Here is a 23914-nt window from a genome sequence, read left to right on the forward strand (position 1 = left end):
TAAATGGTATCTTTACCTGCTCTAAAGTGACATTAATTGTGGTCTAATACTAGCTTTATACTTTCAGTAATGTTATCTCCAGCCAAACTCATGGCTTACTGGTGTTAAATTGGGAATTTGTTACATGGAGAGATTGAGGAGGAACTGTCTGACCAATGTTTTCCAGAATTTAAGCTAGCTTGAGCATCAGTCTTTTAGCATTAACACAGCCAGTAAGTAACTTTACATGTTTAAGACCCTTTTACAGGGTTCTTGTTTTGTAACGTGGATCAAATTTTGTTTTTACCTTCTCTAACGTAAGCTGCAAACATTAGCTAAACATCTGGCTAACTAACACTAGCTTACTACTTTCAGAAACGTTTACTCCAGTGTATTAGATACCACTGCATTTGCCAAACTAATAGCTTACTCATGTTAAATTGGGATTTGTAATGGGGAGTTTTCTGACATTACTGAGTGTATTTCTGTATGTCACGGTGCAACCAGTGTTTGCTGGAATTTAAACTAGCTTTAGCCTCAGTCTTTTGGCAAGCAACTTCACATAATTCAGACCCCTTTACAAGGTTCTCATGTTAAAATGCGTCAGATGGAAACATGAAAAAGTCAGCTGGAGACGAACTTCGCAGCTGACTTGAGAAGGTTAAGCGTCAACATTGGCTGACATTGGCTATTGACTGCTTTTTTTCTTTGCTGTGGAATCAGTGTTTTGCACATGTGTCCTGTGTGTCCTATTTGATGTACCCATTTAATGTTTTTTTCAGTTGTAATGTCTTGATGCAGCAATTTCCCTTTATCCCTCCTAAGCCCCACCCCTTTTTCTCTGTGCTCCAGTAACATTTGAGCAAGCTTGGGACCAAATGGAACCTCAGTCAACTTTCTTCCTCCAACATTAGCTATCAGATGTAACTAGCTAGCTAATGATCGATGTAGTTCAGGTAGCTAGTTAGCTAGAGTTTTGCTACCAACAAACACTAGCTAAATTTCATGCTAACAATTGATGTAGCTCGCTAGTTAGCCAGTGTTTTGCTCTAACTAGTTGGCTAATGATTGATGTTGGCTAGTTTGCTAGTGTTGAGAGAACTTATCTTAACTTACCTAACTCAAGATGAGACTATATAAGTAGGAAATACGAAAGGAGAAAGTTGACCAAGGTTTGAAAAGTGGCAGGACTTTGCCTTTCCTTATTCCCTCCTGTCTGAGCCAGTCTGCGCTGAACCTTCTGTTTCATATCGTGCAGCACTGATGTCCTCCTTATTATGGAAATGACCCTCTCACGGAGAAAGCCACACTCCCGCTCACTTTTCAGCCCCAGTCACTCCACATTACAGAGCAGAGACGACCTCAGTGGTGCAGACTCCATCAGCATACAGCGCTGTGCTTGTACAGTAATGTATGAATTCCAGCTGATGACTTCAGACACTGAGAAAGAGGTGCAGGGAGATTTCCTTCAAGCTGTTTTGACACGGAGCGTGACTCTGGCAGAATTCCTCACCTCTTTTTGCAGGGGTGGCTAAACCTCTTGATTAATCTCTCGGAGTGAGCTGTTGAAAGTGAAGGACGCTGCCCGTTTCTGTTCAGCATTTATCAGATCTGCCCTTTGGTGCCTAGAGCAGCTAATTAGCCAGCCCATTATTCACGTCTTTGCCTTTGTTTTTTCTTTCCTCACTTTCACCGGCCAACAGAAGTGTCGACCACAAGTCTGCACCGGGCTGCACAGATGGATTGAACATATGTAAAATCAGATCAGTTGCTCTGATGGAGGGGGAAAGAAAATCTGGCTTTTATTCCTAGAGAAAATAAGAGGTTCAATCATGCATCAAGCTGAAAGATGACATGCTGATTGTCTTGATATTTCAATGATCATTATCAGTCATTATCATTATCAAGCTAACTGGGATGTCTTGCTGCATTACACTGACTGTAATGTGTGTGGCCGCACACTTTGCAAGTTTAATTGGTTAATTGAAAATTTATTATTGCACAAGATGACCTCTGAGACAGAGTTTGGAGAGCATTGGACAGTTCAGAGTCCACTGTTCTATACAGGGCATTATGAGGACATAGAACATAGGACAAAGTGGGAGACATGTTGTGTCCAGCAGCTTTGAAATTAAAAAATATTTGCATGCTGGGTTTTCCTTTATGAGGAGAATTATGTCAGACACAAATTATTATCCACATCAGAGTATGGTGAGCATTACAGGAAACATGGGGAGATTCAGCCAGACACGTTTGAGCCTCGGCCAGACCCAGACATCAGAATCAGAATGATAAGTGTGAGGGTGACACAGGAGTGGATTTTCACTTCTGTCCCATCCAATTTTGGCAAAAAATACCCCTGTCCTATCCCAATCCCATGAGAGATTTAAAAAAAAAGTCCTCAGTCCTGGAAGAATGACACCCATTGCATCCTGTTCCCATCAATCCACAGTCCACACACGTCATGCACTGGTCAGCTCAGCCAACAGAGCAGATAGGAGAAACTGATAAAAGAATTAAAGAAGACAACAGAATCACTAGCGTTAAGTTCAAATGAAAGAAAATTAGAACTTCATATTTATGAATATGAATGTTTCTGTCCCACTCCAGTGATGAAGAGTGAAATAGTTGAAAACGGCCTCTACTCTCCAAAAACTTTGCACTCAATCTGTAAATCAGAACAATAGCAAACAGATTATTATAATACCAGTCAATAGAAAGCTCAGAAACATGCAAACCACAGAAGAACTCTGATCGATCATGTTTCTCACTGTCTTAAGTGCACGGGAAAGAGCGAAAACATAAAAGAAAGGTGAGTGGTGGCCCAAAATAAAACCTTACAGCAGCAGCAGAGACGTATAACCTGAGACAAGACAGCATCTTACCATGTGCGTGTGCTGTGGCGAGCGTCGCAGGAGGAGGCCCTACCCCTGACCTTGGCCTGCACATTTAACGTCCGTGTGACAAATGAATAACATCTGCAGCGCTAACAAGGGACAGGGTGTTCAAAGAGAAGAGGGGAGCGTTGCATGTGCAGCAAAGCCTCTCCACCTGCAAAATGTGTAACAGAGATGCTGCAGATTGGATGATGCGTGACCGGTCTGCCACACACGTCTTCTTTTTGAGGATTTACGATCACTTCCTGTAAGATGATGTTCCCCATAATCATGTCCCCTGTCAGACGTCCCACCTGTGCAATGTTTGTCGCCCACTTACGCTCTCTTTGACTCGTCACGCTCATTAAGTTAATTTACCGCTGAAGCTCCGTCGTGGGGATAGTAAAGGCGACGCCTCATCTCTATTTTGCTCTCACCCACCTCTTTCCATTCTTCCTTCTTCTCAACCAGTGATGAGGATGCAACCGGGCCCAATAAAAAACCTGCGTCGCTCTAGTGGGCCATCCTGACACTTTAATTGGAGAGGCGTAAATCAGCCTCCATTGTCAGGGAGAAGGGTAATTATTTCCTCCTGTCTCAGCCACCAGCGATTCCCCGCTTTTCCTCCCCCCATTTTACTTTCTCTGTCTGTCAGACGCTTTCATCAGAGACCTGCCTCACACACACTCCCTTTCCTTTTTGTTCCTGAGCTGTGATTTTAGGAATAAGCTCTAATTCTACCTTGAAGCCACTGAGCTAAAGTGCAAAATCCTTCACATCCTGGCTCATACCTGCAAAGAACAGACTTGTGACAATGCATCCATTCATGAAAAAGCAGTTTTTCCCTCTCCGGAGCTCAGTGTGGAAATGGTTAAATCAAATGCGTGTTGCTGGTGGCTAACACATGGTAGCACACACTGTAGCCAAGTCTTTCTAGACTCCTGGCTCCTCTGGTTTGGGCTTATGTTGAAGCTACAAATATGTCCCAGAATAAGCGTTTTTGTTTATGCAGGTTTGGCATTTAACCTCCCCCGTGCTGAGCAAGCTTTCCCCAGTCACCCCCCGTTTAATAAGTGATTGTGTGCTAACAGTTTCTGAACATGATATCTTTCTGGTTATCTGGTTTTGCGTGTTCCTGGTTTGAAACAGAGCGTGCATCTCTCACCAAAAGCATATCCGCTCTTCTTTTTCAAGGCTGACCACATCGGATGAAGTCCCATGTTATTACATTACTTCACTATCCATCCTGATGAAATACATCACTTCTGTGGCAAGTCTACTTAAAGGAGGACATCTGAATGTATGAATGGTGAGAGCAGTTTAAGAAAGAATGCATCTGCAATGGAAAAAAGAAAAACTCTGCTGTTTTAGCTACACTAGCTGCATGGCTCCAGGGATGGCGATGTTGGTCCGTTGACTGGTCCACTCCTTTGGACCAGACTGAAATATCTCAACAACTGTTGGATGGGTTGCCAGGAAACGTGGTCCAGGCATCCATGTTCCCCAGGGGATCACGTCTCCTGACTTTGGTGACCCTCTGACTTTAGCACAACGACGAGATCGACGTTTGATTTCAAGCAAAATGTCGCTGGATGGATCGCCCTTAAATCCAGACAATCCAAGAAAGCGTCAGGATTCTTAGACTTTGAAAACTGTGGGAATTATTAAGGCCCTGATTGACTGGTGCCTAATTTTCTTTCCCACCCAGACTCTGATTGGCTGCTCGTAGCCTCTGTTGGTTCGGTCGCTTATCGAGGCTATTATGCACGTTGAAAACCACTGACCTAAACCCCGTTCAGAATGAACGAGATGGCTGGTGGATTCACTGCAGCGCCTGACTCTGTCTGAATGAGCCCTCAGTCTCCGGCCCCAGCCTACGCTGACTCATGTGACATCACTCGAGGCAGCTCCCTCTGGAGCCACAAAAAGCTTTGGAATGTAAAATCAGTGGAGCTCCCCTCTGAGACGGCCATGCTAAACATCGGCATGCTGCCCCTGTGAGCGTGTTAGCATGCTGATGCAGCCTCACAGCTGCTAGCGTGGCTGTAAACCTTTAGTCTTGCTTTTTAACCGTTTTCAGTATGAAACTCCATGTCTGAGTTGCATAATTTCTTAGCATAATTTGATGCAGCCTGGCTGTTAAAGTTGTTCCAGCACATTCTTACAAGCTGATTCAATTATTAGGGAACATCTAATGGTTCTTAATATGCGGATGAAGATAGAAATGATGGAAAAAGTCTGTCGTGGATCTATTTTTTTAAATGAATTTGATGATCCTCAGATTCAGCCTCAGTCCTGGATGTGTCTGACCTTTCACTCTCCACCTCTCTGATGTTTGGAGCCGTGTATGTTAAAGTTTGCTGTCTGGTTAACAGAAGGAGGGAGGGAGGATCGTGGAAAGGAGGGGTGGGGAAGAGGAGGAGGGGAAGGAGGAGGAGGAGGAGGAGGAGGGGGGACTCCAGTGGAGAGTGTGTAATAGGACACCAGCCCTCTCTGTCTTTTCGCTCTCCTCCCTCTCTCCTCTCCTCTCTCCTGTGCTCTCTCAGTCAAGCCTGCTCTGTGAGCACTTAGATGGAATAGCAGCATTTTTCTTCTGTGGTGTCACTGGAGGGAAACTGGAAACAAGGTGTCTTGAAGGAGGATAAACTACATCCACATCTGTGTTCTTTGGGGTAAAACCTGGCTTTGTTCAAGTGGGAGCGGCGCTGAGGGGGAAGCTCCTGAGAGGTGAGTCCTGCGTGGACCAGGGGGGTGATCTGGATCCTGTGTCTCGTAGGTGGAGGGGTCCACTGTACCTGCTGCACTGCACCGTGCCGTGGTGGAGGCAGAGAGGAGGTGTTGGCAGGAGGCTAACAGGTGCAGAGTCCCAGCAGTGAGAATTGGTGCGGATATCTGGAAGTAAACTCAATGTGACAGTTGCAGAGTCTGCGAAATGTAATAAATTTTACTTGCTGCTGCTTCTAAATCTTCTGTAATATTACATCAGACTGCTGTGGCACACTTTATGTCTCTCACATGCTTTGGGTCTACTGTCTATTTTAAATTTCCACCATGAGTCATGACTTTCTTGTAGTTCTGATGCTTCTAGAACAGAAAATAAGTGTTGTAAAAAGCATACGTGGTTGGCTTTAGGGCTGCAACTAACCATCAGTTTCATCGTCAGTTAATCTTTTGATTATTTTTCTTGATTAATTGTTTAGTTTTTGGTCCGTAAAATGTCAGAACATTGTGAAAAATGTGTCTTGTTTTGTCCAAAATCCAACAATATTCAGTTTACTGTCACAAAAGAGTAAAAAAAACAAAGAATATTCAAATTTAAGAAGCTGGAATTAAAGAAATCTCACTTTTCTTTCTTAAAAAATGACCTAAAATTATAAATTGATCATCAAAATAGTTGCCGATTAATTTAATAGTTGACAACTAAAAGGTTAATTGTTGCATCTCTTGTTATTTGGTTATTATTGCACAACTTTATTGCACTAGAGCATGTTTCTAATCTGGTTTGAGCTTTATCTGATGTCTCTCTGCTACTATAAAAGCACTTTTTTCATCATTTGAAGAGGATTTTCCAGACTCTAAAGGTCTGAAAGCTTTCACGTGTCATTTAATCAGTAAATCTTAAGTTTAAACACTTGAAATCCACATTTTGCTGTTCTTGGCTGCGGCTGCGACTCATGTGTGAGGGAATGTGTGGTTGTAAGGGAGCCGCTGACAACTGAATGACAGGGTGTGGTATGAACACATGCTGTCCTGTTAGAGCGCGGGACACGGGGCACAACATGCAAGTTGTTTACCGTTTCAGTTTTATTATTCAGTCAATGCAAAATTATAAGGAAATACTAAAAAAATGAAATCTATGAAACAGATCTGCAAGGGCTCCTTGACTCCTTGCTGAGAGCAAGTAAAATGCCCTGTCAGGCAAGTAAATCTGGCAAAGAATTAAACTATTTTGATAACTGATTTGTTATTAAAGTCTTTTTTCATGCCAAAATGGCAGAGAATGCTGCTTTCAGCCTCTCAAATATGAAGCTTTCCCACTTTTCTTCTCTAATTATCATATTAAAGTGAATATCTGGGTTTTAGACTGACAAAACGAGACATTTAAAGACATCACCTTAACTATGAGAGACATTTTTTTTTTATTATTTTCTGATATTTTATAGACATTACAGCCCTAGATTAAACATGACAATTAATTTATTGTCTTTGCTGTTATTTGATAACTGCTAATATATAAAATTCTTTGTACTGGGGCAATTAAAAATCAACTTTCAACAATTAGTTGATTAGTTCTCAGCTATTAAATTGAATGCCAACTATTTTGATAATCGATTAATTACTTTGACTATTTTTTTTAAGAAAAAAGGTCAAAATTGTCTGATTCCAGCTTCAAAAATGTGACTATTTTCTGGTTTCTTCACCTCTCTATGACTGTAAACTGACTAATCTTTGGACTGTGGACAAAACAAGACATTTGAGGACACTGTCTTAAGCTTTGGGCAACAATGGTTGACATTTTATATGATTTTCTGACATTTCATAGAGCAAACAATGACTAAATTAACTCAGAAAACAGTCAACAGATTCATCACCAGTGAGAATAGCTGTTAGTTGCAGCCTTGCTATGAAACAAATCCAGATGGAAGAAGTTTCTGCCTCAATTTCTTGTCCTTAATTTGTGCTCGTGTGTTTAAAGCATTTAAAGGAGCCAAACAAAATGGAAAAAAAAAAAAGACTATTTGCTTGTGCAGCTCTGCAGTTTTCTACTTTAATCAATATTAGTTTTTGAGCCTCTGAAATAGTGAGATGGAAAATTCATTAGGCTGCCAGCCAAGGAATGCACAATAAACACAATTATCATTACACCCCACTGGAAATATAACTCTCACTCACTCAGGCTGCGTGACCTCCTTTGTGGAGACGTTTAATTGCCGTCGCAGAGATTCCTGGCACACTCAGGCGCTGGAATTTCTGGACTTTGAGGCGCTCAACGAAATTAATTGACGCATTTATTATTTTTGTTCATGGCAACAAACACTAATGCATCCTTTTTATGGGAGGACCCATTAATCCAGGCGAGCGTTACGGTGGTCCGCAGGCGCGGGGGAGGCTGGAGGTGAGCTCATTCACGTTTTAGCGCGGTGATCACGGCGGTGTTGGTGAAAGTAAAGGGAAGCGTCCGATGGGATGTCACAGGAGGCTCAGAGGGAGGAAAACTCCCCTGGCGATGAGTTAAGCAGCTGTTTCCAGAGCAGAGCCTCTCCCTGGGAGATCACCCGTCCCTCTGAGCATGCAGGGAGGAGCAGGGTGGACAGTTTAAAGGCTTGATTCACTTAAAATAACAACAAAAAAACATAGTGTTCTCACTCAGTGGTAACTTAGGGCCTTTTCACACTTGAAACTTAACAATTTTGTTACATTAGTGTTGGTTTTGCACTGCAGTTGTGCAAGTGGAGTAAAGAATTTGCAATGGATTTGTTTGTAGATGGGCGTGCATCTGATGTCGGCATGTTTTCAGTTCAGTTTTTCATCCTCTTGGAAAATATTCAGAAAATTATGGGAATTGTTTATGTTTTTCTTCCAACAGACCAAACTGTCAGTTAAACATTTGGGCTCCTCCTCCTCCTCTCTCCGTGGCCGATTTTGTTGTTTTTTTTCTCTTCGCAGTTCTGACGTCAGCCCGTCTAGACTTCCTGTAATTGGTCTGAACCGTCCAAACCAGAAATGAATCAAACCATATTAGACCGAGATGCAAGTGCGTCAATATCGGATGATTCTGCAGAACCCCAGATTATTCTCACCTTCTTCATTTCCTGCAAATGGCAAACACGTAGGTTTAGGCTAAGGAAAGATTGTGGTTATGGTGATAAACTATGGGTGTAGCCAAGAAAAACACTCGGGAAACTTTGGGAAACCATGTGGTTAAGGCTAGTAAAAAGGCAAATGTTAATTGGTCTGTGACGTGTCAAACTCCAGTCTCCTGCATTAAAGTCAGATGTGCTGCTTACCCCTCACGTTCTGCCTCGTCACACAAAAGACGGCTACTGCGTTGGCACAGAACAATGGCAGTGGATGTGAGGGCTGCGGCTAAATATTATTTTCCTTGTTGTTTAATCTGTCAGCTATTTTCTCATTTAATCGATTACTTGTTTGGTCTATAAAAGGTCAGAAAATTGTGAAAAATATCCATCAGTGCTTCCCAAAGCCCAAGATGATGTCCTATTTTGTAGACAACACAAACATATCCAGTTTGCTGTCATAAATAAACCAGAAAATATTCACTTTTAAGGCTGGAATCAGAGAATTTTGTCTTTTTTGTGTGATTTTTTAAATGACTCAGACTAATACAGTTTGAGTTTTGTTTGTGGTTCTCACAGCTTTTAAAAATTCCGCTTTCAAAAGCCCAATAAAATGCCTTTCCATAACCTGAGGTCCTGAGGAATTTAAACTAAAAGTACATGTACTTTACAACAAAAAAGTTCTCCCTATACTTAAGGCTGTAGACAAGAAAACTTTTAGTTAAATCACAAATAGGAGGGTGTGCAACTTTACTTGAAAACCTGAAAGCAGAAATTCCAGATGAGTATCCAGCTCCTGTATCGTGACGTATTTCTGTATGAAACAAGATAGACAGGCAGGTGGGAACAAGGTAGGTTTAGCTTTCACAGGCTAGTCTTTACATGACCTCACCTCTCATTCAACAATCACAATCACTGTAGCTGAAAATCTATCTGATATGACTCAGTGATACTTTTAGTCAAACATGCAAACTTCCTTCCTCTCTCTCTGACGTGTCCTGTGTTTCCAAGGAAGTTACAGAAACTAGCAACGTCTAACAGGAAATGCACAAATCACATATTTCTCTGGGTATGACCATTGTTCAAAAACAAATTGGGATAATGTAAGTACAAAACTTAGAAAAATATATAACATGTGAAGCATTTTTGACATTTTAACAGAGAAATGTTACATATTATAGTTTTAAATATGAGCACAGTATGACGGATGATGTGATCTAAAAGGGTGAAAAAGGCATTTTTTCATTTCATCTCAATGTTAAAGTCTCATGTTCTGAACTTAAGTCCTGAAACAATGAAAAAAAAATCAGTGAGAGTCACAGCAGGGTCCTCCGTTGCCACATACCAAATTTAACTATGCATTCAAGGCATTTGTCTCAGCTATTAATACAGCTTTGAAAGGAAAATGTCATTTTCATGGTCAACATTCAGAAACTTGAAAGTCTTGTGGTTCCCGCATTGTATCGGGCTGGAGGCAGAAATCTCTGAGACGGACATGTCAGAGCAAAACTAAGACAAATTTGCAGGGTTTGCGTGAACAGACACTTAAAGAACGCGGGACGGAGCAGGACAAGAGCTGAGCCTCAGGACAGGGTCGCAGTCAGAGCCGTCCACCTGGAGGCTGAAGCTGTGGGAGACGCCCGAGCTGAAGCAGCCTCCGGGGTGTGTGTGTGTGTGTGTGTGTGTGTGTGTGTGTGTGTGTGTGTGTGTGTGTGTGTGTGTGTGTGTGTGGACGATGCAGCAGCAGAGGGGCTGCAGCACAGCGTCCGGGGGCCGTCTGGGTGAGCCCTCATGCTGTTTTATTTCTCTCAAGTGCAGCCAGAGAGATCTCATTCCTCTGCAGTTTTCCATCTGTTGTCCTTATGCACCTGAACTGTCGAATTCCACCTCAGTTATGCATCAGTCACGCTCCACTCCACCACACACACGCTCATATCTCAACCTATTTGTACACTACACCCCAACCTGAAATTTTCATAGCAATCATGCAGCTTTTCTATCTCCTGGCCATCAATTTTTCATCGCACATCTATAAGCCATGAGAGCAGAGATACATCCCCTTTGTAAAAACATTACCTTTTTTTTTTGCTTGTAAACGGGACATTGTCTTTCATCTGGTGCAATGTTTTTTTGTGCACACAGGTAGTGTGACAACCAGTTTGGGTGGTTAAAACGGGCTTTCTCCGGCAGTGGAGTTTTGCATTGCAGGAGCGAGCACCCCGCAGGCTGTACAGTACCTGCCACTATCAATAATTGAGCTGCTCTTGTCCTGTTATGGAAAAGGAACAAGAGGAGGCTGAGGGGAGCGTTTCTCCAGCAGCTCTTTTGTGCAGATTTAACTCATCCATATTTAAGAGAGGTTCATCGCGAGGGATGTAGTAAGTGATGGGATTTAACTGACATGTTGTGCTCTCATCTGTGTCTTCATTCAGCGGAGTTTGCGCTACGCTTTACATTGTAAGTCATCATTTCTGGACCTGTCAGGCTGATGATTTAACTCTAAATATGTTTGTTATTCCTGTCCTCTTGCAAGATGGATTCTTCATATCATATTTACAGTATTATTGTGTTAACTTGAATTGATGGCATCCCAGTATGCATTGATTTGAAGATAAGCAGGTCAAAAGACACTGAGGATATTCGAGGATAGGATATTTTAAATTATTTTAGCAGTATTTTTGTCACTTTGTCCTAACATGCATGGTTCTCATTGTTGATACCACCACTAGGGGGCACCAATCTGAAATCTTTACACTGTGCTATACCATAAACTGTATAAATAGTGTACGTAGTTTCCAGGTCTAAAAAAATGAACTGCCTTCAACCTACATTCTTACTAATGGCCAGCAGGGGGGCAACTCCACTGGTTGCACAAAGAAGCCTGGCTATATGTAAACTTATGAGAAAATTACCCTACTTCTCACTTGATTTATGACCTCAGTAAACCGTTTCCTGATAAGTTTATGGTCTCAATCTATAGTTTCAAGTCTTCAACACATCATGATGTTCATTTAAATTATGGCCCCATTTAGGATAAACTAGGCGATAAAGCAGGGTATGCTTTAGTGCGTGGCCGCCTTGCGATGGAAAAGTCACAACCACTGCAGGTACTCAGGTTCTCAGTCGGTTCCCACGGTGGCAGAGAAATACTACCCTCCAAATATGGTCACTTCAAACCATTTAAAACTGCAGTAGTGAATATTTTTACATTAACAATGCATCAAATGACTGTGATTTGAAAAGTGTTGCTTGTTATGACAAACCCACAAAAAATTATCCCCCGTTTCAACTTCAGCTTCATAGCATCTTTCAGCTCATTGGCTTTTATTTGTTTGCTTTGTAATTTCATCACTTCATCAACCTCATTTCCAGATGCAGCAGATAGCATTTTTAGCAAATAAAAAAAAGCTTAGATTAACCTACTAAATGCTGTATGCTGGGATTTGTTGTGTTCTTGCAGGTTAAGACTTTAGACTTGCTTATGAGTCACATGCATTTGTGTCTTACTCCCCACCTCAGAGGAGCACGGTGAAGCATTTAGCTGCTAAAGAGCCAGACGGTTCCCTCAGGAAACAATAGAAACCAAAGTAGACCAAAGAGAGAGCGAGTAGCCGACTGGACTTGACTCCAAAGGAATGCTAATGCAGCTCCGTGTCTGCCGGATGTGTAACTATTTGCTAACACATTAGTCATATCAACTTAGATGTTAATCATAGTCATTAGTCACTGGTAATGTGTTTACACTGTGTTTCAATAAAGACATCTTTAAATGACCATATCTGAACAGGCAGTGTGACTCTGCTAAATACTGTTTAAACAACATTTACAAGTCAGTTAGCTTAAGAAACTTTAAACTACAGTGCAAAACAAATGTCACCCAGGTTTAACCAAGGCATCTTTTCGCCTCTTTTCTGGTGGTTTTCTGGACTTTTCTGGTAAACAAGCAGTGATGTGTTTGACATTTCCAGTCGCAGCAATGGCAGTTTGTTGGGAATACTCTGAAGAAGCGGCTTGTTAGCTTTAGCTAAAATGGTTGAAGAGACAATAACTCACACTTTATCAGGTCGACACGGTCAAGATAAATTCCACTTTATACAAAGATAATGATGTTCAGGGCTGCCATCTGATTTAAATCATTAGTCAGTGCATCTTCCAGTTGAGCATTTGCTTTTATTTTCCTTTGTCTGTCAGCGTGCATTGCAGTTACATTATAAAACATAAAACTGGCTATTAAACATATCAAATCATAAATTTTACACTGATGTGTTTTGTCCGTTTGTCGTCATCTCTGATCCCCTTTTGTCGACTGATTGCACATTTTTCACATCACACATTTAAACATGCCTCATCAGGATAAACACGGGTGTAATTAATAACGTTAATGATGGCTGCCGCACATTTGGCTCTGCTGATTTCAGCTGCCGTTGCTCCTGCTGCCTCAGGAATCATTAATGTTATTAATGTTCAGAGCGTCGAAAATGGGTAAATATAGTTATATGTTTATTAGAGAGGTAATAGTTGAAGGTGATGTTGTAAAGATTAATTCTATTTTTTTTGTGGGCATGAGGGGGCAGAATATTAGGAACACCTCTGACTATAATGCAGTTAAGTACAACATCATCGCTAACTATGACCTCAATGCTAAAACATATAATTGAATTACCACCTCTATGACTGTGCCGAACATTATGGCATCATAAAGAAGGCTTTATGGCTGAGCTGTTGAACTGAGCAACCTAATAAAGTGAGTGTATATATTACAGATTTACAGAAACATAAGAAAATCTACTCAAAATATTTGGTTTTCTCTTTCAAACTCCAACAGGCGGCGGCGACTGGTCGGGGTTCCTGAGCGGCGCAGTCATGGGCAGGCCGGAGGGGTTGGCCAGGCCACCTCTGGTGTCCGCTATGGCGCTCTCCCTCCTGGCTCTCTCTCTCCTCTCCAGCGGGATCTCCAGCCTCCCACAGCCCCTGCCAAGAGTCTTCCTTTCCTTTGAGGGTAAGAGGAACTAACAAGCATGCACCCCTGCAATGAATGTAAACCGTCACCTTGGCTTTTGTCCACTTGTGTTGTGTTTCTCTGCAGATGTAATGAGGTTGCACCGATGCCATGTGTTTGGTGCGCTAACGCTGAACAAATGCTTGATAATCAAGGCGAGCCTGCGGGCTGCATCATTACAGACTTACCTTTGCGGTTTTTATACAGCTCTGCTGTTTTTTCTTTGGATCAGCTTAATCTTTGATAGTTTGTGTAGCTGGAAAAGTTTCAATTACACACACCAGTCCTTGTCTATCCATCGTCCTGCTGTGTGTCAGCTAAAAGTCAGACCTCTGCAGGAGGTGGCACTGCTTGTCAGAACTACCCTGAATCTGTTCCTAGTTAAACTTTAATCACAACCCTGCTCGCTGCAGAGCTGTGGGCATTGTTGCTGCTTCTGGTTTTGATTCTCTTTCTTTATTTAATTTCTATGACATAGATTATTTTATTGATTTTTGATGCTCCCCTGAAATGAGAGTGTAGTGTGGAGGTAGGTGGGTTTAGCCTGTGCGTGAGTCAGTGTGGATGAGCTTGGCCGGTCACTCATGCCCCTGAGCTATGAGTGGTGCAGTAACCTTTTCACAGTGGCTGGATGGTGTGCAGCGGCTGAAGGAGACGTTTGATCACCTTTCACTACCTCTCGCTGTGGAATAGAGCAGCTGAGGCTGTCCGTCAGCAAGGTCTCTGCGCTCAAGACGGTTAATAAAGCCTTACAGAATGAGCCTAAAGCAGGTGCAGTCATGTTTTCTTTCGCTTTCCTTTCTGTGACTAAACTGGCCCCACTTGTGCCACGTCTTTTCCCAGTTTGATCTCATTCTTTCCATTACCTCACTGTCTTTCTTCATAGTTAGTGCTTTCATGTTTCTCTGATTGTTGTTTCATTCCAAATGTCTGAGCTCGTCTGCAGTCTGTTTCTGGAGCCTTGTTACAGAAACTTCTTTAGTTGCACTATCTTAACTGTTTGGTAACCATGGTAATTAGGGTTAGGACCTGATTTAGGAAGAAAAAAAACATTTCAGATGAACAATCAATGTTTCTATCCTAACTTAAGATAGAAAGTGTGTGTTAGACAAACATCCCAAATTCACAAAATCTTAAATAAACTCTCTTTACAGTGGTAATAGCTAACTAACAGCACCCAACCATTGTGTTAGCTAACAGGAGGTAACCTTAGTGTTTACTAAAAGTAAATATAAAGTAAAACAGTTTTACTGAACAGTTGCTAACAGTAGTGTTAGCAAATGGTAGTAATAGCTAAGCTTAGCTAATTAACCTATAAACTGTCCTAATTTTCAATTTTCCATCTGTATAGTAGCTAATTTACTAACTAGCCAACAGTTGTGCTTGCTAACAGTAGATACGTTTTGCTAACAGTAGCTAATGGTAGAGTTCTCTAACAGTATGTGCACATGGTTTTAACTAGCAGTAGCTAGTAAACTGCCATAAACTGTCCCAATACTCACTTTTTCCCACCTATATTAGAAGCTAACTTAACAACTAGCTAGCTAACAGTAGTGTTTGCTAACAGTAGCCAACTGAATTGTTGGCTAACTTGATTAATCCGTGTTCAGATTAAGTTTTAAGCTATCCTAATTTTCACTTTTCTACCTGTAGTAGTTGCTAACTTACTAGTAGTGTTCACAAAAAGTAGATAAACTTTTAGGTAACAGTAGTGTTTGCTAACAGTAGTTCTCTACGACTGTTACCAAAACTTTAAACTTTAGTTAATTCATCATTTTTAATCTGATCTGCTCAAGTTAAGTGCCCATATTTATTTTTGCTCCATTTCTTGTATGTTTCAGTGTGTTTTATAAGAAAAACCAGTAGTTACAAAGTTGTTTACCTAGTCGAAATGAGAAAAAGTGCTGTTGTGTTTATAATTACCAAACCTGAGATGAGATAGGATTCCTAAAAAAAAAATTAGGATTTGCTTCTGTAATACTAAATTGGTAAAAAATAAATAAATAAAAATCTGAATTTAGACTCTCCTTTCTAAATTAAAGCTCAAGAAACGCAAGATAGGAAGTTTCTACAACATGGCCTCTGCTCCGCACATAGTTTGAGTTGATAAATATGACAGACGGCTTGAAAAAACGTAAAATGACTGAATATGGAGAAGGAAGTCTGCACCATCACTATCATATCTTTGGTTTTGGCTCACTCCTCGCTCCCTCAGTGTTTCCAAATAGCCATCTTAAAAGGTCAAAGGTGGCCATGCTGAAAATGAGCCAATCCCTATAATCCTGGAACGCTCGATTCCCTCTCAGAGTGCGGATTAGTTTTGATTTGTGTTGGTCACCATACTTGTGTTTTTGCAGCAGAGGGGACCATAAAAGGAGGGTTTCATGCAGTGCACTAACAGGTTCTTGACTTTATTCTTAATGAGTGTTTATCTGTGTGATGAGGTAAATGTGTGTGTGTGTGTGTGTGTGTGTGTGTGTGTGTGTGTGTATGTGTGTTTTTTTTTGTTTTTTTTTTTACTGTGCCGTAATTACTCCAGGACACATTTAGGTGAATTTATGAGGAAAGAACAGCACAAAGCTTGTTTGCTCAAAGCTTAACAACCAACTTCAGGAGTGAATTTAAATTCCAGCTTTGATTTAGCACCTGAGCCTAAAACATGAGGGAGGTATGAGTAGATGCACCTTTTGTTTTTGAGTTAGGAATCATTTTAATTCGAGGAGGACAAGGGTCACGACTCCCTCTTGGCTGCAGGAGAGAGTTTCGGCATGGGTGAGCACCAGATGTAGGGAGACTCCTCGGGCCCAAGGTGGAGGATCATTTCTCCCATAAACACTGGAAGTCTTCACGACCCAAGAATTCAGGGAGTTTGGGCTCCATCCAAAGCAGCCTGAAAGATGAATGAAGAGTTATAGAAGAGGGGTGTCCCAGAGGGGAAGAAGAAACAGGTGGTTTGGCACCTGCTGGGTGGCCAAAAGGTTAGCCATGTAGTCTGGCTTCCTCTGCACCCAGATGTGAAGACCTGTTAATTATTACAAGCTGAAACAAACTAAATCAATAAAACAAACCAGTGAGTGAGACGTTCGGTTTGCACGTAGATATGAACGCAGGAATATCCTCCCCCTTTTCCTCCCCGTGTCACTGCTGAAATCCAATCCAGGGGTAAGGCAGGTTCATGGGACTCCCGGCGCAGCCTCACGTCCCGCGGAGAAGTTGCTGTCTCTGACATTCCTCTTTCCCTTCACTCTGCTTACTCTCGTGTTCCTCAGGCGAACACAGCCAGGCCACAATTAAAACCGCATAATAAACAGTGAAAAATGCAGCTAACCCAAATAATAAACTCTCAAGCGGTGCCTTTCTCTTCCGTGCCTCGGATAATAAACACACGTCCCCCCTTTCATACAGCAAAGCTATTTAGGGATACCCAGTGTGATAAAAGATAATTACTCCTGTGCATTTGCTTTAAATATCTCTTATGCTCACAATGTTTATTTTGGCGTATTTAATGGCATGTTTGATATATTTGCTGTCAGAACAAGGCTGATTTGCTTTAGTGTGCTGATCTGAAAGAGAGTTTGACCGCAGCTGTGCAAAGAAATGTAATAACTTTCATATCAACGTCTGCAGCAGAGATTTTTGAAACACTATAGTAATATTTTACCGTCCACATAAAATTAAATCCCAGCATTACCAAGAAGCCTGAGTTGTTTTAAAACTTTAAAAGTCCTCCAGGCTTCCTTTAAAGTCCTTATTAGAGCTGTCAGTCTTTTGAGAAATGAAAAAATGTCTGGGCACAAGCACTTCCTGGACTGAAATTGAGTTTGTGTGAGATGCTCTTTGGATAGGGATACATGTTTACTCTAAAACCACAAAACAACTCCAGGGCATTCACTTTTCAAACAATTAAAATGCCTTAATTGTCACAGCATGGTCATGTTGGACCTTAGAAGAAACAAACGCAGATGCGTTTTGGCAGCAAGACGTCATAAGGGAGTCAAGAAATCTTATTTAGTTCAAATGCAATACATGAACTATGACAGAGAATTGAATTCATTTCATGATGCTAATGTAACCAGTTAATGTTGCTGTTTTATTTTATAAAGTCAGAAAACAGCTTTACTTTTTCTATGTTTGGTGTCAAATGCTGAAAGCTTTCCCACACATTTCCTCTCAGACAGTTTGGTGTAACAATTCTGTTCTGCATGGCTCGCTAGATTTCTCTATTTTGCGTTAGCAAAAATGACAAGAACATAATTCCTGATAGGGCATCATGGTGTTGCCTTGCCATTGCACCACTGGCCCCATTATTCTGACACCCCATTCGCCTGACAGCCTGTTATGCAGAAAACAAATGAAGGTCCCACTGCTGCAGAAATACATACTTTCCCTGCATGCTAACCCTAACAACTATGTGTATTTTTAGAGCAATGGCCCTATTGGGGTTTTGGAACAATGGGCAGCCCCCAACAGGGCATGCAAAGTGTCAGACAGACAGTTTGTTTTAGAGAAGCTCCCCACTGTACACTGTACAAAGCACAGCCTGTTGCACTCATATTAACTTTGCATTCAATAAGATTATTAGAGGATATTCAAATATTATATTTTCTAACATTCTTAAATCTGCTGTAGCCTGATACCAAATTTTGGGTGAAATTTGTAATGTTGTCTTTAGCTAGATATCTATTAATTCAAGTCTAAATCCAAATTTAGGTCTCTAAATATCTCATACAGAAATCTGTCGTCTTTTTCACAAGAAAAAATAAGGTTTTGTAGTATGTGCTTGCTTAGCTCACTTCAGGTATCAGAAAACGTATAGTTTTGGTATCTGTACTGAAACTTTAGTACACATATCAGCACTAATGATTGAAATTTTATGGCTGGATAACGTGGCTGCCTGCTGTGTCTTTTTATGTGTTGAGTTGTTGCTGCTGTTAATTTTAAAGAATTATTGAGCATTAAATTATGTAAAACATACACTGACCAAATGCTGCATAGGTCAATGTACTGTTTAAGGTGTTTTATTTTACCTCCTGCAAGCTTTAGTATACATTATACCATAGCCTAGATGAATACTCGATTCTGATTGGCTGCAGGGTGCAGGCTGTAATAGTGGACACCTCGTCTTATGTAACACCCACATTGCTTTCAAATACTGTAAAGTGAAAGAGGAGTAACACTAATACTGAGAAACACAGTTTAATATGTTGCATATTGGTTCTGCTACTGTATCGGGGGCTGGCCTTACTGTTGCCAAAATGCCATTCCAGGGATGGTGCGATCAAAAATTCGGCCACATTTATCCCTTCAGTTGGCAGTTGGGGCAGTGGTCTGTGTTTATGATCAGGATCATTTAACCTCATCAGCGGCTCACCCTGTTCTGGCTTAACTCCAGAATTCAGTATTAACTTAGAAATATACACAGCATGAATGTCAAACCGTGGACGATGTTTATTTGAAAGTGAGCGGGCCTGCGTCCGCTCTGCTGCGGATGATGTAGATTTTGCACACACGTGTTTTGGCCGAGAGCCTGGCTGAGACATACGAGAGATTGATTAGGACGACGTCTGTAGTTTAATGAGCGCTCCCTCACGCTGGTATGAGCCACATGGGCTTCGTTCACAGCCTGAACAGAACCAGGCGTGGAGATCAGGAACCAGGCATCAGAGAGCGAATACACCGGATCCCTCCTCGCTTTTATCATGCCTCATTACGCCCTCCGCTCACCCACCCCTGCTACTCACACTGCAGTGATACTGTTCATGCACTGTAGATGGATGTCAGTCCGTTAAGCATGTTTACTTGGTGGCAGTGAGGGTTTGCAGAAGCGTCTGGTGGAGAAAGCGAGTGTTTGTCTGCGGCAAAGTGAATGTGCATTCCTTGGACCCGATTGCATTTTAGTGGCGAACCGTTCTGCTGAATCACTGTTAAAACTATGCGGTTTTCCAGCTTTGCAAGTTCTGAAACGAAATCTACAAGCTAGGTCGCTAAGTGGATACCTCAAATACCTGAAGGCCACGAAAACCAGGACTATTTTAAGCGTCCATCAGTCTGAACAGCACTGTGTTTCATGAATTCCTCAGAGAGGAGGTCTGTCTGCCTGGGCAGTCTTATCCGATATTAGATTAACGTCTTGGAAGGTAATGTCTCAGATTTAACCTCTTCAGCCCCCCGGGGACGTCCTTGTCCAACATTGCTGGCTTTCAGTGGCATACCAAATCTCAGTGTTCAGTTTTCCTCAAGATCTCTTGGTATTTTGGGGGACTATATTTATTAATCCTGGAGTGGTCTAAAAGATTAAATTTTGTACCATGGTATTAACACAAAAACTGTTGCAACAACATAATTGAGCACGAGGACGTCCATCATCTACTTCCATAATGATGTTCTAAGGTCTTAGAGACTCTAAAATTTAAAATTTGTATAGGCGCCTGAAGAAATGCAATGTTTATTACACATTTATGACTAGACAGATACACAGTGCTGCATCTGCAATGAATCTTCAGGTTTCCAGCTTTCGGTGGATGTATACCCCTTCTGTGTGTGCAGATACCGTCTCCTTGTCTCTCCCTAATAAAGACAAAAATGGATCTATGGTAGTGAGAGCAATATTTGATGCACAGGGTCTTCTTTTGCTTGAGGTTTAACTGCTTATCATAAATCATCTCTCTCCTTTATGGGTTTTATGGACATGCCTTTAAATGGCCTGTTAAATGCACATCATGATCATCCAGCGGCACAAACACCAGACTAGTGGCATGCGTAGTCTTTTCAGGTCAACAAAAGGTCAAAATGTCAAAGATCCACTCTGACAAGTAGCCAGAGGCAGGCCAGGACGTCTCTGTTTGTGCCTGAAGGTTAATTCTTTTCTTTTCAGGACATCTTCCTGTCTCTGTTTTATATTAGACCTGCACATTAGTGTCTCCACTTTCCTGCGGTAAAACATAATAGAGCCTGTGAAGTAAAATCAGCGATGCTCTGTGATTATGGGGAATTCCTGGCAGGACAAAGCATCGGCCTGTCAGAGCTGTCGGCAGCGGCGTTCAGAGACACGCTGCAAATAGCTTTAGGTTAGCGGCGCTTGCGTGCGTGCATGCGTCCTCTGAGCCTGAATGCTGATGTATACATGGCATGAGGAGAACTATTTCTTTTCTGGGTGGGTGCATTTCCCCACACTCATGTTTTAAGATGTCCATCTAATTGCCCGAGCTGCAGCATGGACATTTTCTTCAGCGAGCGCGGTGAGCTCCAGCTTGCACCGCCTCGGGGCTGACGGCGTGTGAGATGTTTGACAGCTCCTCTGTCAGCCTGCCGTTCTACGCCTGTCTTTCCATGTTTAGCCATTCCTGCGTCTGACCTTGCTAGCCCTGTTGAATGTTTTATTATTCCTCCGCCGCAACATGTTGAAAGGTAATCAATGACCATCAATGCAAACAAAGAGTATCCCTTCAAGGACAGCCAAGGTCAACTGGAAAATCCTTGGTATTATCACAAATCAATGACCTATTCCCTGCTTTGCTTTGTAGTGTATTCTGTAAGTTCACGTTATTGAATTGTTCAATAACTGCACTCATATTGGAGCGTTCCCATCCTCTTAGCAGCGCGAGGGTAAAAGAAAAGGCATTTACTATCTTTGGATTAAGTCTTAAGACAGAATCCTTTTCCATTATTGGAAATATTTCCTGACTTGAATGGATTTTTCTTTGAGCGCACGGATCAAAAGAAAATGTAACCAACTTTTTTTTATTTTTTCTGGAGTCTTGCAGCCAAACTGCAAAAGTTTCAACAGGTGCATCTGTCATTGTTTCCCCTCACGGCAACTCGTGACCTCAGAAACACTCGACCTCAGCAACATCATATCACTGAAGTTGAGGTAATTTTCTGCTGATTCAAAACCAACTTTTCTAGTCAAATAAACATGATACTAATTCAGTTTTTCTTTAAAAAACATGTTAGTTAATATTAAGATCTTAAGTCGAAGCAGCCACGCTGAGGAACATTACAAACAAATTTGATTTTCTCAGTTTGAACAGTCATCACAGCAGCAGCTGCTCCTGTTCGAGCTTCTTTATTTTAACATTGGCTGCTCCCACTGAATTTAATACATTTTAATAATTTAGTGTAACCTTCATCATCATTATCACTTATCTTAAAATGTGTGAGACACACAGCAAGTTTTCATCAAATGTGTTTTCTTCACTCTGTAAAAAATGCAGCACTCAGGAGAGCTTTAACTCTCAAACAGTCCATGCTGGGAAGTCTGTTAATATGCTGATCATGTTTCTTTAAAAACTTAATTTAATGAGTTGATTGAACTCCGTACAGTACATTTATTCAACTCATCATTTCAAGTCAAAAGACACAAATTTAGAAGAACTCATGTTTATAAGTTCTGAAGTAGTGATTTAATGACTAATCAGTAATCGATCAATCGATAATTAATTGATAGTCTAGAAATGACAGTAATGGCCCCTTGTTTGACATTGATTTGTCTGGCAAAGCTAGATGTAGAGTAAAGAAACGTACAGTTAAACTTAAAAAAAATAAAATCAGAAAAGGAAAAAGCACAAAATTTGCAAACCTATTCTGTTCTGAAAATAAATACGAGAAATTTTATGTTTTGTAGAGCTGCAATGAAAAGTTGATTAATCGAGTTGTTGATCAAAAAAACATTAGTTGCCATCTATTTAATAATTGATTGATCGTTTCAGTCAAGCAAAAATGAAAGACATTTGCTGGTTCTATCTTCTTAAATGTGAGGATTTCCTGCTTTTCTTCACCATTTATGATGGTAAATGAAAAATCTTTTGGTTGAGATTTTCTTACAGTTTTACAGATTAATCACTAATGAAAATAATCATGGTTGCCCTGGAGTTTAGTTGATTCCACCACATTGCTGTAGGATTTTTTACAGTGCGTTTTCAGCCTTGAACATGTCAGAGAGGAGTCCCACCTGGTTGAACTTTTTCCTCTTCGCTCTGGCCGTCCTCCATGACCAGTAAACACATCAGCTCTGAGAATCCTCTGACCCACATCTCCTGCAAGCCTCCCCTTCGCTCCCTGACAGTAAAATCACACAGATTTACTGTCCGCCGGAGGTGAGCAGTAACCAGAGGCTCCTGGAGTGGGCAGGTGAAAGGTCGCGGCGTGGGTTTGATTCTGTGGGAAGGAGCGGCCGCCGGTGACATGTGAAGGGGAGGCCAGGTGCTAATTAGAGCATCGGGAACGCAAACTAGCTGCCCGGCGGGGGCTGCGTGACGGACAGGTTGTCATCTCGAGTTTCAGCTCCTACAGGGAATATTAGCCGACGCTTTAGCAGGTCAGCCGTGCAGTGAAACCGGCAGTTGACATTGGTGCTGGATAACATCACTCCACACAAACACACACACACACACACACAGGCGAAGGAGAAAATACACTCCAAGCTCACATGTCATATTTAGATGTGGCGTCTGCTCTGGTCTAGGAAGCCAACGTGAGAGAAGAGATACATAAGAGCTGAGGCACGCCGTCCAGCCATATGATTCACATTACAGATGTCTGGATTTAGATAATCGGCGACAGACAACAATCGGAAAATTAACGAAATGTAAAAGACATAAAGACGTCCCTCTCTGAGCCAACGCTGGCGTCCGTCCATGACGAGTGATTGCGGCGCAGTGTGTTTGTGCGTGCTGCTGCATTTTGAGCGCCTGCCTGGGAATGTGGAGTATGTCTGTTGGACAGACAATCGGACGACTCTGTCAGGCGTCGTGGGTGGTCTCCACGCACTGGAGCGACACCTTAACTTCCCCTCTGACACATGTATACGCCACCAGTCATTACTGTACGCCATCAGGCCGGTCCGCACGCTCTGAGAAACAAGGGTTCCAGGGCTGAGGTTCTACCCAGAAGTACTTGCTTCTGAAGAGAGAAGGAAGAGTTTGTAAGGGGTTCTTTCTAAGACTGAGAGTATGCTCTGGATAACATCATTGGAATATAATAAGGCTACTCAGTAGAACTGTCTGGGTGGGTTCTAAATAAAACCCTTGGAACATAAAAAGATTCTCAGTAGAACCCACTGAGCGTGTTCTCAAGTATTAAATTAAAGGATCTCAGTAGAATCCCCTGGATTGGTTCTTGTTAGCATCCTTAGAAGGTGGAAAGGATCTGAATATAACCCTCAGAGAGCATTCTGGTGGAACCATTACAGGGTTCTGGGTGAAACTTTTCACAGATGGTTCTAGGTATAACTTTTAAGGACTCTAAGTAGAACTTTCTGAAAA

The 23914-nt window shown here is 41.7% G+C and overlaps 1 protein-coding gene across 1 annotated transcript in view; it reads left to right on the forward strand.

Annotated features, from left to right (window-relative positions):
- Positions 1-5377: 5377 nt before the first annotated feature.
- Positions 5378-23914, forward strand: part of sema3c (sema domain, immunoglobulin domain (Ig), short basic domain, secreted, (semaphorin) 3C) — a 61589-nt gene continuing 43052 nt past the window's right edge. The window contains exons 1-2 of the mRNA XM_084711525.1: positions 5378-5582; positions 13479-13652. Coding sequence (XP_084567651.1) covers positions 13517-13652 — 136 coding nt within the window. The 5' untranslated portion in view covers positions 5378-5582; positions 13479-13516. The remainder of the gene's footprint in view (positions 5583-13478; positions 13653-23914) is intronic.

The sequence above is a fragment of the Lutjanus erythropterus genome, chromosome 22 (assembly GCF_056507025.1).
Source record: "Lutjanus erythropterus isolate fLutEry1 chromosome 22, fLutEry1.hap2, whole genome shotgun sequence".
NCBI classification, from domain to species: Eukaryota; Metazoa; Chordata; class Actinopteri; order Lutjaniformes; family Lutjanidae; genus Lutjanus; species Lutjanus erythropterus.